This window comes from Microcaecilia unicolor, chromosome 7 (assembly GCF_901765095.1).
Source record: "Microcaecilia unicolor chromosome 7, aMicUni1.1, whole genome shotgun sequence".
NCBI classification, from domain to species: Eukaryota; Metazoa; Chordata; class Amphibia; order Gymnophiona; family Siphonopidae; genus Microcaecilia; species Microcaecilia unicolor.
Genome location: NC_044037.1, coordinates 56764058 through 56779457, shown reverse-complemented (window position 1 = coordinate 56779457; position 15400 = coordinate 56764058). Strand labels below are relative to the sequence as shown.

Genomic DNA, 15400 nt, shown 5'->3' with positions numbered 1-15400 from the left:
TACATCCATTTCTGACATATTTCCTCTCCCTCTCTCTTTTCTGTATGCCCACTCAAATTTAACCCTTTCACTTTTCAGTCCTCTACCTATATTTCACTTACCTATTAACTTTCCATCTTCTACTCTCAACCCCTTGCTCTCCTGTTTCACTACTTCCCTGGTCTTCTATTTCATTCTCTTTCACCCACTCCCCATAACTACATTTCTAGCCTCTGTACTCACCATCCTCCTCTCACTCTTCTTTTTGAGAACCATCATGGTCTCTCCTATATGATTCCACCATCCAAAGCATCTCCCCTCTCTCTCCCTTGTAGCCCAGCACCTCTTCTTTTTTTCTCCACCCACACTTGTAGCCCAACATTGCCCTGTCCCCACCCTTCTTTCTTCTCCACCCCTATGGTCAGCACCTATCTGTTCTCGCCCTCTTTTTTTACCCTTATGGCCCAGAAATTCCCTGTCCTCTCTCCCTTCCCCTCAACCCCTATGTTCCAGAAATTCACTGTACCCTTTCTCTTTCTCTCTACTCCTATGGTCCAGCAATTCACTGCCCTTTTTCCTTTCCCCTCCCCACTTCTACGGTGCAGCAACTCCAAGTCTCTCCTCTCTTCCCTTCCCCATATGATCCAGTAGCTCCTTACCCCCTCTCTCTCCCCTCTCTCCCTCCAAAAACATGCAGTTTAAGTGTGCAGAAGAACAGTGGTTTAGAGGGAGAGTGGTCACAAGAAACCCATCCTAGCAGCAGGAGATATGGCTAAATAAATCCCAATGCCCTGCTCCTTCCCACGTTGTGTAGAAGTGAAAGGCTGTTAAGTGTGGTTAACCACCTATAGAACCTGGGAAGGAGCATAGCATCGAGGTTTGTGTAGTCACATCTTTCCCCTCTATTCCCTTCATCTCCTGCAGTCCAGCACCTCTCTATCTCCCTCTTCTCATGCTCTGTCTATCCTTCTCCCCAGTCTCCCATAGTCCAGCATCCCCCCCTCTCTCCCCATTTCCCTCATCCTTAGTCTGGCATCTCTCCTGTCCCCCTCCCCTACCACAGGTCCAGCACCTATCCCTCTCTCTCCATGGGTCCTGCACCTCTCCCTTCCCCCCTCCATGGATACAGCACTTTACCCTCATGCACCCTCAGCCCTCTCCCATGAGTGCAGCACTTCTCCCTCTTCTTTCCTCAGGCCCCTCCTAGTCCATAAAACCTGACCTTTTCTGGCAATGGCAGTGACAACACACTACCTGAGAAGACCCAGAGCCTTTTCTCTGCCATGTCCCACCTATGCATAAACAGTAGTAAGTTGTGTTAGAGGGGTGGGACATGGAGACGAATGGCTATGGGTAAGCCCAGGCAGCCAGGTTTGATGAACTGGGGAGAGGGGGGGCAAGGGAAAAAGAGGGAGAGGTGCTAGATTCGTGGCAGGAGGGGAGGGAAGGGAAGAGAAAAGAGAAATATACTGCAAACTTTACAACAACCCCCCCCCCCCGGTTGCTTTGTGTGTGTGCCAGTCCCGTGACACATCTCCCAGGTGATCGCAACACACAACACACCAGTTATGAGCTGCTGCTCTAAAGCAATGTGCTAGGGATCTTGTATCAGATATATATATAATGAACCCCAATTCAGCAGTGGACAGACTACATCATCAGTGATGTCCTGGATCAACAAACTGAAGCATGTCTCCAGAGAATATGAACTTCATCAGCATGACTGAATGCTTTAAATTTAGTATTTGTCTTTTAAGAATCATAAAGAATGATGGCAATGCCTGAAATAAGTGATTAGTGGGGTTGATCAGCATTTTGACAGATTTTGGGCATGCCTGTGGGCAGAGTTAAAAAAGTTATTGGAAGTTTAAGTAAAAGACATGGAATGTTTGGAAGCTAGTGTTGGGTTGATGTCACCGGCTGAGAGTAAGAGAAGGAGTAAAATAGAGTGGAGGAGAGTAGGAGAGATATGGCCACGAAGGTGTCGAAGGCGAGAGGTATTTAGGTGGAATGGGGAAGGCAAAATGGACGGAAGAAAGAGGCGGAGATTAAAAGCCAAGAGGGAGGAAGAGGGTAGGAGAGAAGGTGAGGTGATGAAGTTGATGGATGGGCAGTGAGATCCTGTAGCAGAGAGAGGTAGGGGGAGAGGGAAAAGATTAGGAAGGGACAGGGCTAGGAAGAGAATGTGAATAGGGGCCATAAATGACTGAGGTACTTTAGCAACTGGGAAGAAGATTAGATGTAAAGAGAAAAATGCCCCGGCGCGCAGCACCTAGAGCGGAGGCCCTGAGTGGATCGGAGTGGACCTGGGTGTCACCCCGGAGAAGGCTGTAAGGATATGCAGATGAGCTGCAAGTCCTCCACAGCACCTGAAAGGCAGCCGGTGGTAGAGCTGGGCACCTCTCAGCTGAGGAAAAGCTTACCAGGGGTTAGGCCGAAGTCAGCATTCCTCCCCCTGAGGGTCGCCATCATATTCCAATGAGCAATGTGATGCTTTTAATAAAAATGCTTAAGCATTAAAAAAATAACTCGAGGCCTACTGAGGGACTCATTTAGCCTTTCTGAATAATACTTTTTCTTACTCTCTTCTACCAATGCCCAATAAGAAAGAAACTGTTTCTTATGTTCATTAGATTCTTGATAGATTACCTTTCTGTGGTACAACCAAAGCAGTTTACATACAGGTACTTTCTCTGTCCCTTAATGGGCTCACCATGTATTTGTTGAAGCATTACTTAATATACTACTGTTAAGTGACATGTAGGAGAAAAGGAAATGGGACTTGATATACTGCCCTTCTGAGGTTTTTGCAACTACGTTCAAAGTGGTTTACATATATTCAGGTACTTATTTTGTACCAGGGGCAATGGAGGGTTAAGTGACTTGCCTGGAGTCATGAGGAGCTGTAGTGGGAATTGAACTCAGTTCCCCAGGATCAAAGTCCACTGCACTAACCACTAGGCTACTCCTTCACTCTCTGAGTGTAGGGCACAGTGGTTTATAGGCTAATACACAAAAAAAGAAAGGCGCTATAATTGTACAATTTAAAAGAAACATTCATTCCAAACAAAACCATAGTCAAAAACAATAAAGAAACAATAACCAGACAGAGCTGCCAAAATAAAATCTAAGTTTTGTACCTCAAAAAGATTTTTATCATCTGCCAAACGCTGCCATCTACTCTCTATTCACCTAAACACTCTGAAATATATCAAGGAGCATAATGCTGCCTTTTAATTCCCTGGTCTTACCAGGAGCCATTTGTTCCAAAATAGTGATGTCAGGAGTCAACTGCAGCTTCTATTTCACCAATATAAAATTCATTATATTTTTCCCCACAATACAACTTCCTCACATGGCCCCATGCTTAATCTAACAACATGATGGTATTCTTCACAGAAACGATAAAGTGAAGTTACACACCTGTAGGAGGTGTTCTTCAAGGACAGCAGGCCTAGCAGTGTTCCACTCTGCATACACGGATGCCTTCCTACCCAATACGTTAGCACACGTTCCTCAGTAGAACAATATAGCTGAAGGAATACAACTCCTAGGGGAGGTGGGAGGATATGTGGGAATACTTGGCCTGCTGTCCTGAGTGCACCCCATGGTGCTGTATTTTAACCTGCAATAAACAAGTGTTAGTGCTTACCACAGGTTAGTAAAAGGGCCTCAGTGTCTTTTCTGGCAGTGAAAAATCACCCAAAAGCATATTAAAATCCCCTAGTACAATAAACTTTGAGGCATTGACATTCCAAATATGAAGAGCTTCCAGTAGTAAATATTCAAGCCTAGTAGAATTTACAGGACAAACAGGGCCAGCAGAATGCGGTCAGCAGGGTATGCATGGCAAGGGGCACCAACATTTGCGGAGCACCAGAAACGGCTATGCTTACCCATGCGCTATACCCCACTGACCACTGCCGTGTCACACAACAGCCCTCCCAAGACCTACCTTGATCTTTGAAGGCCGCCCTGGTGGTATGGTGGCCTCTGCAGCTGTGGGGGCAGGAAAGAATCCCACTCTTTCCTGCCCTCTGCCGCTACTCCGTCTCTGCTTTGCTCTTCTGTGCCACAGGAGGTGCTGCCATATTTTAAAAATGGCTGCCATGGCTTCCGGCGGCAGTCTCAGCAGCCATTTTGAAAACAAAGTGGCGTCGCCCTCAGAACAGAACAGCAAAGCAGAGATGGAGTAGCAGCAGCAGGCAGGAAAGAGTGGGATTCTTTCCTGCCACTGCAACTGCAGAGGCCTCTACATCACCAGGGCAGGCGGGCCCTTCAAGGTAGGACTGTAGTGTGTGTGTGTGTGTGTGGGGGGGGGGTTGTAGTATGCGGAAGGGGATGTGGCATTACCGCGGCAGTGGCGGGTCAGGTTTTGGCACAGTATAATTCATTGCAAGTACAAAATATAAGAAGACCAATGGACTACATTAGGGGCTTATAGCCCATTTAGTTATGTTTAAGCAAATGAGAGATCTGCATGAAAGAAAATACTTATTTTTATTATTTTGACTTCTGAAAACCACTTGTCCCTGAAACATGCTCAAAACAGAATAATCCATTTGTACAAAAGAGATGAGATGAAGATGTAATTCCATGGGCCCCAATGAAAGGTTTAATTTTATTTCCAATCTTTATAACGCCAGTCTTCCCAAGGCAGATCACAGCAACAGTTAAGATGAACCCATCAGTAAACAGGATATCCTCTCTGAAATTTGGCCATGTATTACTGTGTTGTATAGAACAGTGTAGAAAAAGGAGCACAAAATATAGCCACCAGCTACAATAATTTTTTAAGCAGTTTTCGTGATTTTCAATTTTATTTCATGATATTTATATATCTACATATGGGAAGCTTTCAAATAAATTAAAAAGTTGTCAATTAAAAAAAAACAACTTTTATTCTTCACCTTTTAAGACACTGGGCTGAAAAAGGGGGCGAGGTGGGAGAAGGGGGAGGGAGAAGAGAGAAAGGGGATCCTGGACCAGGGGGGGGCACCAACTGATAGTTTGCAGGGGGGCACCAGAGACCCTAGCACCGGCCCTGAGGACAAAAACAGACATGCTCCATTTGTGTTCAGCTATAGCAAGCACCTCAGAGCAATCCAGACATATATTTATGCAATCATTTATACTGCAGTTTACTTCATTATTAACATGACCCCCCCCCCCCCCACACACACCCCTTTTATCTATTCTGGGGAAACGATCATAAACAAAATCAGTACAATAGAAATAATTAAGCAACACCATATCACCAGGTCTCTGTTAAGGCAAACAAGTCAGACTTTAAATCAAGTAAAAAATCATTTATCAAATCAAGTTTTGGATTTAAAGATCTAACGATTAAATAAACTACTAGGGGCACTCCACTTTAAGTTCCTTTGGCAGCACGCTTGCAGTTGCTGCACCAGTACTAGAGAAAGGTGATGGGACTTGATATACCACTTTCTATGGTTATAATCAATGCGGTTTTCATATTATATACAGGTACTTAGTTTGTACCTGGGACAATGGAGGGTTAAGTGACTTGCCCAGAGTCAGAAGGAACTGCAGTGGAAATTCAACCCAGTTCACCAGGATCAAAGCCCGCTGAACTAATCACTAGGCAGTACTAGAGGCAGCTTGATGGTACAAAGGCTGTTGGGTATGATGAATCTGCAGCTCAGGGTGGAGCTTATCAGCTCTGATGGCTAAAGGAGATGTCAAGGCAGCTTTCCAAATTAGATCAAAAATAGATGTCCTTACACGTAAAGCAGGTTTATGCTGCAATCCAACTTCCTGTTTAGAGGAGAAGAGAAGAGGGAGGAGGGGACTGCACATAGATGGAGGAGAAGGGAAGAGAAGAGAGAAGGGAGATGGACTTGAGAAGGAGGCAGACAAATGGAAGAAAGTTGAACGTGAAAGATCAGTGCCAAAGAAATGGATGTAGGACAGAAAGCGAAGAAGATAGGAGAAAAGAAAGAAATAGCATTGTTTCTATTCCTCTGCTGTTGCACTGCACACATCTTGGGGTTTAATTTTTGTCTGCATTAGTGCTTTTAGACTGTGCTCACATAGCCTGTAGTTGAAGAGGTGATGTCTGTGTTCTGAATGTGTGATTGAGGCCAGGTGTTTTGGTGGGGATTGATGTTGGCATGTATTGGCCAGTGATGTGGCCCCACATGGGAAGGTATTAGTTGGCCTCCTTCAGCCCTTTTGTACCCAAAGTGGCCCTAAGTTAAAGATTAGCGAATATCAATGCTATAGGAGAAAGAGAAAAGTCCTGATATTTTGGTTTTATAGTAATATTGATTCTAAAGATGAACAAAAACTCCAGCGCAAACCTGGAAGGAGGGATGTATCAGTGTTGAGCATAGAAGAGAGCCTTGAGTTCCAGGAATCCAAATGCTATGGCCAAGCTAGACCTGAAGCCCAAACATGGAGTGAAGAATAGAATTCAGAGCTTGAGAAACTGGTCACCCTAGGTAAGGGTACATGGGGGGCGGGGGGAGAGCGGGAATGGATTTGAAAGGTATTAATCCGCAAACGAATCTTTTCCGGAGATGCGAACGAGAGGACATGAAATGAGATTGAAGGGGGGCAGACTCAGGAAAAATGTCAGGAAGTACTTTTTCACGGAGAGAGTGGTGGATGCATGGAATGCCCTCCCGCGGGAGGTGGTGGAGAGGAAAACGGTAACAGAATTCAAACATGTGTGGGATAAACATAAAGGAATCCTGTTCAGAAGGAATGTATCCTTGGGAGCTTAGCCAAGTTTAGGTGGCAGAGCCGGTGGTGGGAGGCGGGGCTAGTGGCTGGGAGGCGGGGATACTGCTGGGCAGACTTATACGGTCTGTGCCAGAGCCGGTGGTGGGAGGCGGGGCTGGTTGGGAGGCGGGGTTAGTGCTGGGCAGACTTATACGGTCTGTGCCAGAGCTGGTGGTGAGAGGTGGGACTGGTAGTTGGGAGGCAGGGATAGTGCTGGACAGACTTATACGGTCTGTGACAGAGCTGGTGGTGGGAGGCGGGGCTGGTGGTTGGGAGGCGGGGATAGTGCTGGCCAGACTTATACGGTCTGTGCCAGAGCTGGTGGTGGGAGGCGGGACTGGTAGTTGGGAGGTGGGGATACTGCTGGGCAGACTTATACGGTCTGTGCCAGAGCTGGTGATGGGAGGCGGGGCTGGTGGTTGGGAGGCGGGGATAGTGCTGGCCAGACTTATATGGTCTGTGCCCTGAAGAGGACAGGTACAAATAAAAAGTAGCACATATGAATTTATCTTGTTGGGCAGACTGGATGGACCGTGCAGGTCTTTTTCTGCCATCATCTACTATGTTACTGTAACCCCTCCCCCACTCCTGGGTTCAAATAGGATATAGTCTGAACCGAGTGTTCCACCCAGGGCAGAAGAAGGGCACAAAAAAAACTTTGAAATAACAATTGATTAGTAAAAGTTCACTTTATTCTAATATGCACTTAAATGAACACAATAGATTCCACCCCTCAGTAGCCTTAACCTTACATTTCTTTATTTCCCATAGGTTCCTCTATTCTCTATAAGGCTCAACTTCAGAGTGACTTCACATCTGATAAGTAGCAGTTTAATTTCCTAAACTAAAGTTTAAACATGCATGCAGAAGATTATATTCTAATATGAGTCCCTTATATAGAATTGATTCTTTGTTTCTTTTCTTCTTTTTCAGGTTTTGGTTTTTCCTCCGGAGACTTCAAGGTAAGTATACTATTTTTCTCTTTATTCCATTAAAGTTCAAAAGGATACTTTTATTTACGTCCCCTCAGCTGGCTTTGTATCTTCTCTATTCTGCCAATCGTTGGGTACCATAAGCTTGCTGCGGTGGAACCCTGGCCAGGGTACAGGAACCAGGAACGAAGACACCTACTACTCTAATCTATAACAAAGCAATAACCCTAAAATCTAACTGATCCCCACAATACAGGTGCCTACTGCACACATTTCCTATCTAGCTTTAAAAGAAAACATATAATTATTAATCCCTACTCTATTTACCTCCCCCCATCAGAATTTTAATAACATAAGCGTGTGCTAATTAGTTCTTTAAAATTACAGGGTTGAAATTTAAAAAAAACCCCTTTTTCTTTATAATCAATTAGAAACTTTAACTTTCAGGTAAGCTTTTCACTTTTTAACTCTTTCTAAACCATTTATGTTCTATAGAGTTCTAAAGTGCTATCAAGCTACCACTAGCTCAGGACCCCTTCTTCAGAGAGCACAGAACACATTAATCTGAGGTCAAGATTGAGGAATTTAATTCACCTACCATCCCAACTCACAGGCAGTCATCAATTTTTTCCCCTAAAGCCCTTTGAAACGCGGCGGGCTTTCAAATTAAATGTACCACTTTTAATCTCTCACAGCACACTCAGATCAAACACATCTTTAAACACTTTTACTTAAATTTTAACCCACAGTTCTCTCCCAGCTGAGCACAGCTCTTAAACACAGCTCTGCCCTGCTCAGCACTCACCTCCCAACTGACAAACCGTCAAACTTAGAACCCTTACCCTAGCTCACGCTGCTAGCACGAGCTCTGCATTCTAACCTTCCCACCACATAAACAAAACATTTCCAAATTAAAATGAACACCTTTTAAACATATACAAACAACCAGCAATTTAAAACAATATAAATGTCAGTACCTGCATGTCCCTTGAAGTCTAAAAATCCCCTTCTTCATTCTTCACGCGCCTCCCACTGCTCCGTCACCAGCTAGCACCTAGCTCGTGCTGCTGTCATCTGTTCCAGCCCTCACGTGCCTCCTCTCCAGCGCGAGCCTCTCTGCCCTCGCTCCCCGGCCTAAATAAAAATTAAAAAACGCCGGAGAAGTGCACCGGAGCACTTCCCCCTTCCTTCTTTGTCCCACGCTGGCCTCTCTCCCGATCCGGAACCGGCTTTGCACCTTAATTTGAGCCGGTTCCTTTAAATGCAAGGGATTCCCTGGCCCCTGCGTCGGCAACGTGCGTCTAACGTCATGACGTCAACGTCAAACGCCGACGCAGGGCCAATCAGAGACCAGATTCCTCAGGCTCCTTTCCTAAATTCCCCAGATCTTCCCTGCCGTCCGTGCTCTGCCCCAACATCCCCGAAAACAGTCCCAGCTCTCCCTAACAGCCCAAACACCCAAATCTTCGGCATAAAATTGCCGCCTCCTTGCTGCCGCCCGATCCCGCCAAAAGCCCCAAACCCAAAAATAACTCGGGTTCCGGCGCGATCGCTCTCCTCCCTCCACCCCAAGGCCGCCGCCCACCAAAACCGCCGATCAACTCAACAGCTGATCGCCACTCCAGACGCCCCCGCCCGAACCCCAGCAGAAGCCCAAACCCAGAAACAACCCGAACTCCAGCGCGATCCGTCCAGCGCTCCCGCAACCAGCGATCCCAAGTAAGTTTTGTTAACCCTTTGGGTTACATTACTATGATTTCATATTATAAGGGACCAGGTCCAAGAATCTCACAGTAAGCTCTTGGAGAAGGAGTGATTGCAGTAGAACTAGCTTGCCTGGCAGAGGTGCTAGGTCACAGTCGACACAACAAGTTCAAGAATAGTAACACCATTGCCAGTAGGTCTCTCCCTGGTGAACAGGATGCCACAGACCGCTCAGTTCCTGATACTCTAGCTGATATTCTTTATCTAAGAACCAACAGAGCTCAGGATTTACAGTCAAATCTTAGGGATTCACATTTTTGAGAGGAAACCAAGATGAATAATGTATGAAAGTTACTCTGAAATACATGGCTCAGAATCAATAGAGAAAAGCAACATGATTCAGCTGGTTATGAGATAAATAATACATGACAAAGACTATTTAGATCACAAAATGTTATCTGCTGATAACATCTAACAGAAAGCCTCAACTAACATTTCTTTATTGCCAGTTAGCTGTACTTTGGTTTCTTTTCACTATGCATTTCTTGAGCATTTATAGAGATCAGCTGAGGCATGCAAAAGCAAAGTGAGAGCAAAAAAGAACCCGGCTTTTAACAAATACAAAAGAAAGCACACAGCAAAATTGCAAGCTGAAATCCACACACTCTAATGCATTGTCTCTGGGGTCCAATATTCCTTTCTTTAAGAGGAAATGTTACTTACCAGACCTTCACTGGGCATGATGTTGGTGAGGTGAACAACTTCTAGATGTGCTGACTGAGACACCAGGGAATCAGATGAAAGGGAAATGATGTGGTCACAGATTCCCGATAATGTTTTACACTAGCAGAGCACAAAAGAAATGCTTTAGCATTCTAAATCATGTAATAAAACAAAATGCAAGGTTTTAAATTTTTTATGCATCAGAAAAGCAGGGTGTTAATCCTAAGATCCAATATATATAGGAAAGGGATAATTACTCTTATTGCACCTAAATTCCTGAAATGTTGTCAGCTACCTGAGCATTATTATAAGAGGCTAGATTGTAAGCTCCAAGGAGCAGGGACTGTCCATACCATTTGTCTATACAGCACCATGAAGCTCTAAACCATGTGATATATGATATTCAATAAGATATAATTAACTGGTAGTAAATTTTCCCATACGCAGCTATCATTTATTTATTTATTTCCCAACCCTTTGGCAGACGCTCAAGGTGTAGAACAAAGAAAACATTAAATACAGTCCCATTCGACAAATAACATAGCATACGCATGTTTGGTGCTGGAACATATCCATATGATTTTAAGCTGCCATGATATTTTGTTCCATGGTACAACTAACATATTTTGCTGCTATATTATGATAACCATTTACAATCCGGGGGAGGGAGTGTCACTCGGGCAGTTAGCGTGGGTACATTTAACACCTCCTCAAGAGGCACTAAGGGCCAGATTCTATATATGGTGCCTAAAAAAATCCACATGGGAAAGATTTCCACCTAAGTATATTCTATAAGCGGCACCTATATAGAATACGCTTAGGTGGAAATCCTAGCGCCTAAAACAACGCACATCCATTTAGGCCAACAAAAACATGGCCTAAATCCTTGCATATAGATTTATGCGCACTGGGCCATATTCTATAACTGTGCATGTACATTTTGGAGTGCTCACGAAATGCCCATTTCCCCGCCTATAACCATACCCTTTTTTGGCTGTGTGCATTAGAATTTAGGCGCTGTGCATTACAGAATACACTTAGCGAGTTATGCATGTAAATTCTAATTATTGTCAATTAGTGCTCATTAGTGCTTGTTGTTAAGTGCTGTTATCAACGCAGATTAACTTGTTAAGACAATTAAGTTATGCACGTCTAGATTTCAGCGCAGATCTCTAGGCATGCTACATAGAATCTGGAAATAAAGGGGTAATTCTACTGCTGGGTGTCTTTTTTTAGGCATTCCAAAGCTGCATGGTAAGAGCGTATTCTATAATAGCATCTGGGCACCCAGATTCCGTTATAGAATACTAATGTGGCCCAGCACAGACTCCGGAATCAAGCTAAGTAGCAACATTTAGTAGATTATTAATTATTAACAACAAAGAGATAGGAAGGAAGGAGGTGTGCAATGATGTTTATTAGGGGGCTTAAGCAGTAAATACTGCACATGAGTCTTGTGGACGATACCCCCTCCACTGAGCACAGCATATTTAAAAATAAATTTAAAAAAAATCAGTTTTGCACAAGAACACTGGGAATAGATGGTTTTAAATAGAAAGGTAGAAGGTTTCCTAACATAGGATTTAACACTCTTTTTTTTTTTGGTACTTGTCCTTATTAAGTATTACTACCATATATACAATGAGACCAGTTAAAAATTTGCCCGAGCATAAACCACAGCTAAGTACATGATTTGAAAAATATTTGTATATTCAATAAATAGTGAAGGAATTAGAGGTTTTTATGACTGATGAAGATTCTCGCCAGCGTGTGCTGAAAGTCAGGCACGTAGAGCAGAGCGGTCAGCCAGCTTAATATTGTATGTTAATAGCTGTGACCGGGAGTCTGAAGTCTTTTCCTCTATCACCATTTACAGTTGTTATATGGAAATAAATACTTGGTCTCATTGTATATATGGTAGTAACATAGGATTTAGTAATAAATGGCTGGAAACCGGACGGTACTCAGCTACCCAGAAAAGAGTGTATTACGTATATGCTTTATATTTACGCCAGCCATAGACTTGGTGTGGTAACAGTGGGTATGTAAATGCGGCAAGGGCATATGTAACTTACAGTATTCTGTAAGTTGTGCATGTAAGTGGCATCACTGCCCCTGCCCCTCCCATGTTTCACCCATATGAATGCCCTCTTCCGTTTACAAGCAATGCCACTTTCGCACACCCATACAGAATAACACTTAGTCGCAGTGCTGCCGTGGACAGTACACGTACCGGTGAAAGTGCCAATATTCTGTACATTTATGTGAGCAAGTGGTCATAAATGCAGGTGCTCAGATACAGAATTGCCCTAACTGTGCGGAAATTGTGTGGTCAACCAGACAATGGAACAAATTGTCAAGAAATGTCCACTCACATACAGTATCTACCTGGTGGTCTTGAAGCTTTGCACACCGCATCTGTCTCAACTATCGATTGGCTTAGTCAAATGATAAGCATGTGCTTAGACAAAGATGGCAGGGTCATGCTGGGTACGTCCGCAATAGGTAATGAACAGCCTTCGCACTTACTGCACACTTACTTCTACAGTTAAAATGGCCTTTCTAGTAAAGGGAGTTAAACCCTTAGCGCACTGTTAGTGCACGAAAGCAGGCTAGAACACAAATGTGTTAAAGTGTTTTACAGTGTTTGTCTTGTTTCCTTGCACTAAACTGCTTATTAGTGAATTTTCAAAAATATTTTTGGGAGGGGACATTGTATGGGCAGAAAGTGGGTGTGCACGTTAGCCAACTAGCTCGTTATATTTAAAAATATACAAATGTTAGAAAGTGCCACTTTAGATTTAATCCACATTAACTGCAAATCTTAACACACTTTAGAAAGCTGAGGAGAGGTGTGGGGGTCAGGCTTATCAGTTCTCTGCTTTCACTGCACTACACTATCCATCAAATAACCTTTTCTTCTACAAAGTTAGCAGATCAAACAATTCATCTCTCTCTACAAACCCTACCGACCAGAGGTTTCCAGGACAATCTGCTGGCCTTATATGAGAATCAGTCTTTTCAAAAATTGCCTGAAGCAGTTTCAGGACAAGGCCTTCAGTTAAACCCACTCACGTGACAACCAGAAATTGCTTCATTTCTGGATGCCTTTGAAAGGGGAACCAATGACAGAAGAAAGGTTCCAAGAGAGTGGGAGCATTTTAGGTCTTTCCTAAACTTCAAGGGCAAAACAATGCTAAACTAATTCATGTTGACTGATCATTTTCAAATGTTTGTCCAGGAGTTCATCTTCAATAATCTGTATAAGACTTGTGTTCACATTTCTTTGACTATATGCCAATGGCATCTAAAGTTTAAAGAACATGCAAAAAAGTCAAGTATTCTTTCTGTCTGCTAGCATCTGGAGGTTTAGTGGTCTTGAACAGCCTGATAAAAGGAGTTCAGTGACTGACATCTACATGAAATATTGTTGACACAATTATTTCAGACATTTTTTGAAATTATACTGCTATCAATTCAAACATGATCAAATCGGATGTAAGAGCTGTTTTCTGAAATTCAGAAAGGCCATCAAAACTTGGCTCTTCACTCTGGCTTTTGGTGAGAAGTTGGGATAAGGCTGATAATGGCTGCAATCTACTCTACTGTCCTCTTTTTTCCCTCAAGGAGTGCAACTTTATCCCAGAATGTGTCTGCATGTCAAACTCTTTTACACTAACAGTTCATGCTATCAGTATGAATGCTGAATATGATTTCTCATTTTTTTATTGTAAACCACCTTCATGTCTATGATGCAAAGAGCAGTATGCAAAATGCATCAAATAAATAAATAAACAATTCAGACATGGTCTAGAATAAAAGCACTTACATGTATATTTGCCTCCTAAATTCAAGCTGTTCCTTACAGAATTAACCCCAATAAGATTAGACAGATCATGACACTCACTTTAGTCTTTCTTCCGCTCCAATGGAATGTTGCAAAGAAATTATATACAGGTGCTTAAAATTCTGTTAGACAACATTCTCACTAAGCAGCTTCGAGCTGCACGGACGTGCTCTTGACCTACCCATCACTCACAATTGAAAGCACAATATTGTATCATCTCCCTCCAGCAGCAGCAATGCCAGCAGAGGACTTCCATGTGACTGAAAGCTGCTTAGTGAGAACATTGCTGCCAGGTATAGACAAAGAAGAAAGATGGAGATCCTAACCCCCACTTACTACACACAGGCAACAGAGATACAAAACACACACACACTCTTTCACACACACACAAAGAGTCAACACAAATATACATGGAAAAAGGACAGATTCCAGATGAAAATTCCCCAAAATACGTTTTTTGAGCAATCTGGCTGACTTGCAGCGTGAAGTCATTGGAACACAGATGCTTTCCAAACACGGAGGTTTAACATTTTCAGTGTTTTTAACACATTAGTATGATATTTTTTTGCCATTTCAGAAGTATTTTGAGTGCTTTTAACAGCTTATTCCCTTTCTATTAGAGCTTTGTCTTTTGCTATTGGACAATCACGTTTGAATGTTAACCTGAAAGTTCCTTATAAATAATCCTCCCTGCACAAAGTGTTCTTGATGCTACTGGCAACGAGGTGGCTGTGTCATTGCTGCTAAACTCGGCAAGTCTCATATTGGAATGTTGTTTCTCATTTTTATTTTTTAAAGCTTTTAAGTGTTGGTCATCTGCTTAAAAAAAAAAAGTTTATAGGCTGCCTGAATGTGGCTGTATTTTCCACAGGGTGGTTGAACATTGCTGCTGTGTAACAGTTTTAATGGAACCTAGGAGGATATTTTTACACCTTTAAACCCTTGTCTGTGTTTTTAGAGCTTTACTGAGCATTTTCATAGTGACCTTGAAGTATAGGTCTGGTATATTTCCAAGTGTGGTATGTAATGTCATTAAGATTTTGTTTGCTTGAATCACAGAAAGGTATGCCATTTACATAAGAACATAAGCCTTGCCATTCTGGGACAGACCAAAGGTCCATCAAGCCCAGTATCCTGTTTCAAACAGTGGCCAATCCAGGTCACAAGAACCTGGCAAGATCCCAGATCAGTACAATATATTTTATGCAGCTTATCCTAGAAATAAGCATTGGATTTTCCCAAGTCCATCTTAATAATAGCTCATAAACTTTTCTTTTAGGAAGATATCCTAAAGCTAACTGCTTTTAATTCACTGGCAACGAATTTGAAAGCTTAATTTCACTAAAACACTGATTTTAGATTAGATATGAATTGCTAGAGATGGACCCATGGGGGAGGGGGGAAAGAGATGGGAGAGAAAGATGCTGGGGGTGGAGGGAAAGGGACAGGGAGATGTCAGGCAATG

At 43.1% G+C, this 15400-nt stretch overlaps 1 protein-coding gene across 1 annotated transcript in view; it reads right to left on the bottom strand.

Annotated features, from left to right (window-relative positions):
- LOC115474248 (connector enhancer of kinase suppressor of ras 2-like) overlaps positions 1-15400 on the bottom strand; it is a 768489-nt gene that overhangs the window by 350804 nt on the left and 402285 nt on the right. Inside the window, exon 6 of the mRNA XM_030209634.1 lies at positions 10089-10208. Within this exon, the coding sequence (XP_030065494.1) occupies positions 10089-10208 (120 nt within the window). The remainder of the gene's footprint in view (positions 1-10088; positions 10209-15400) is intronic.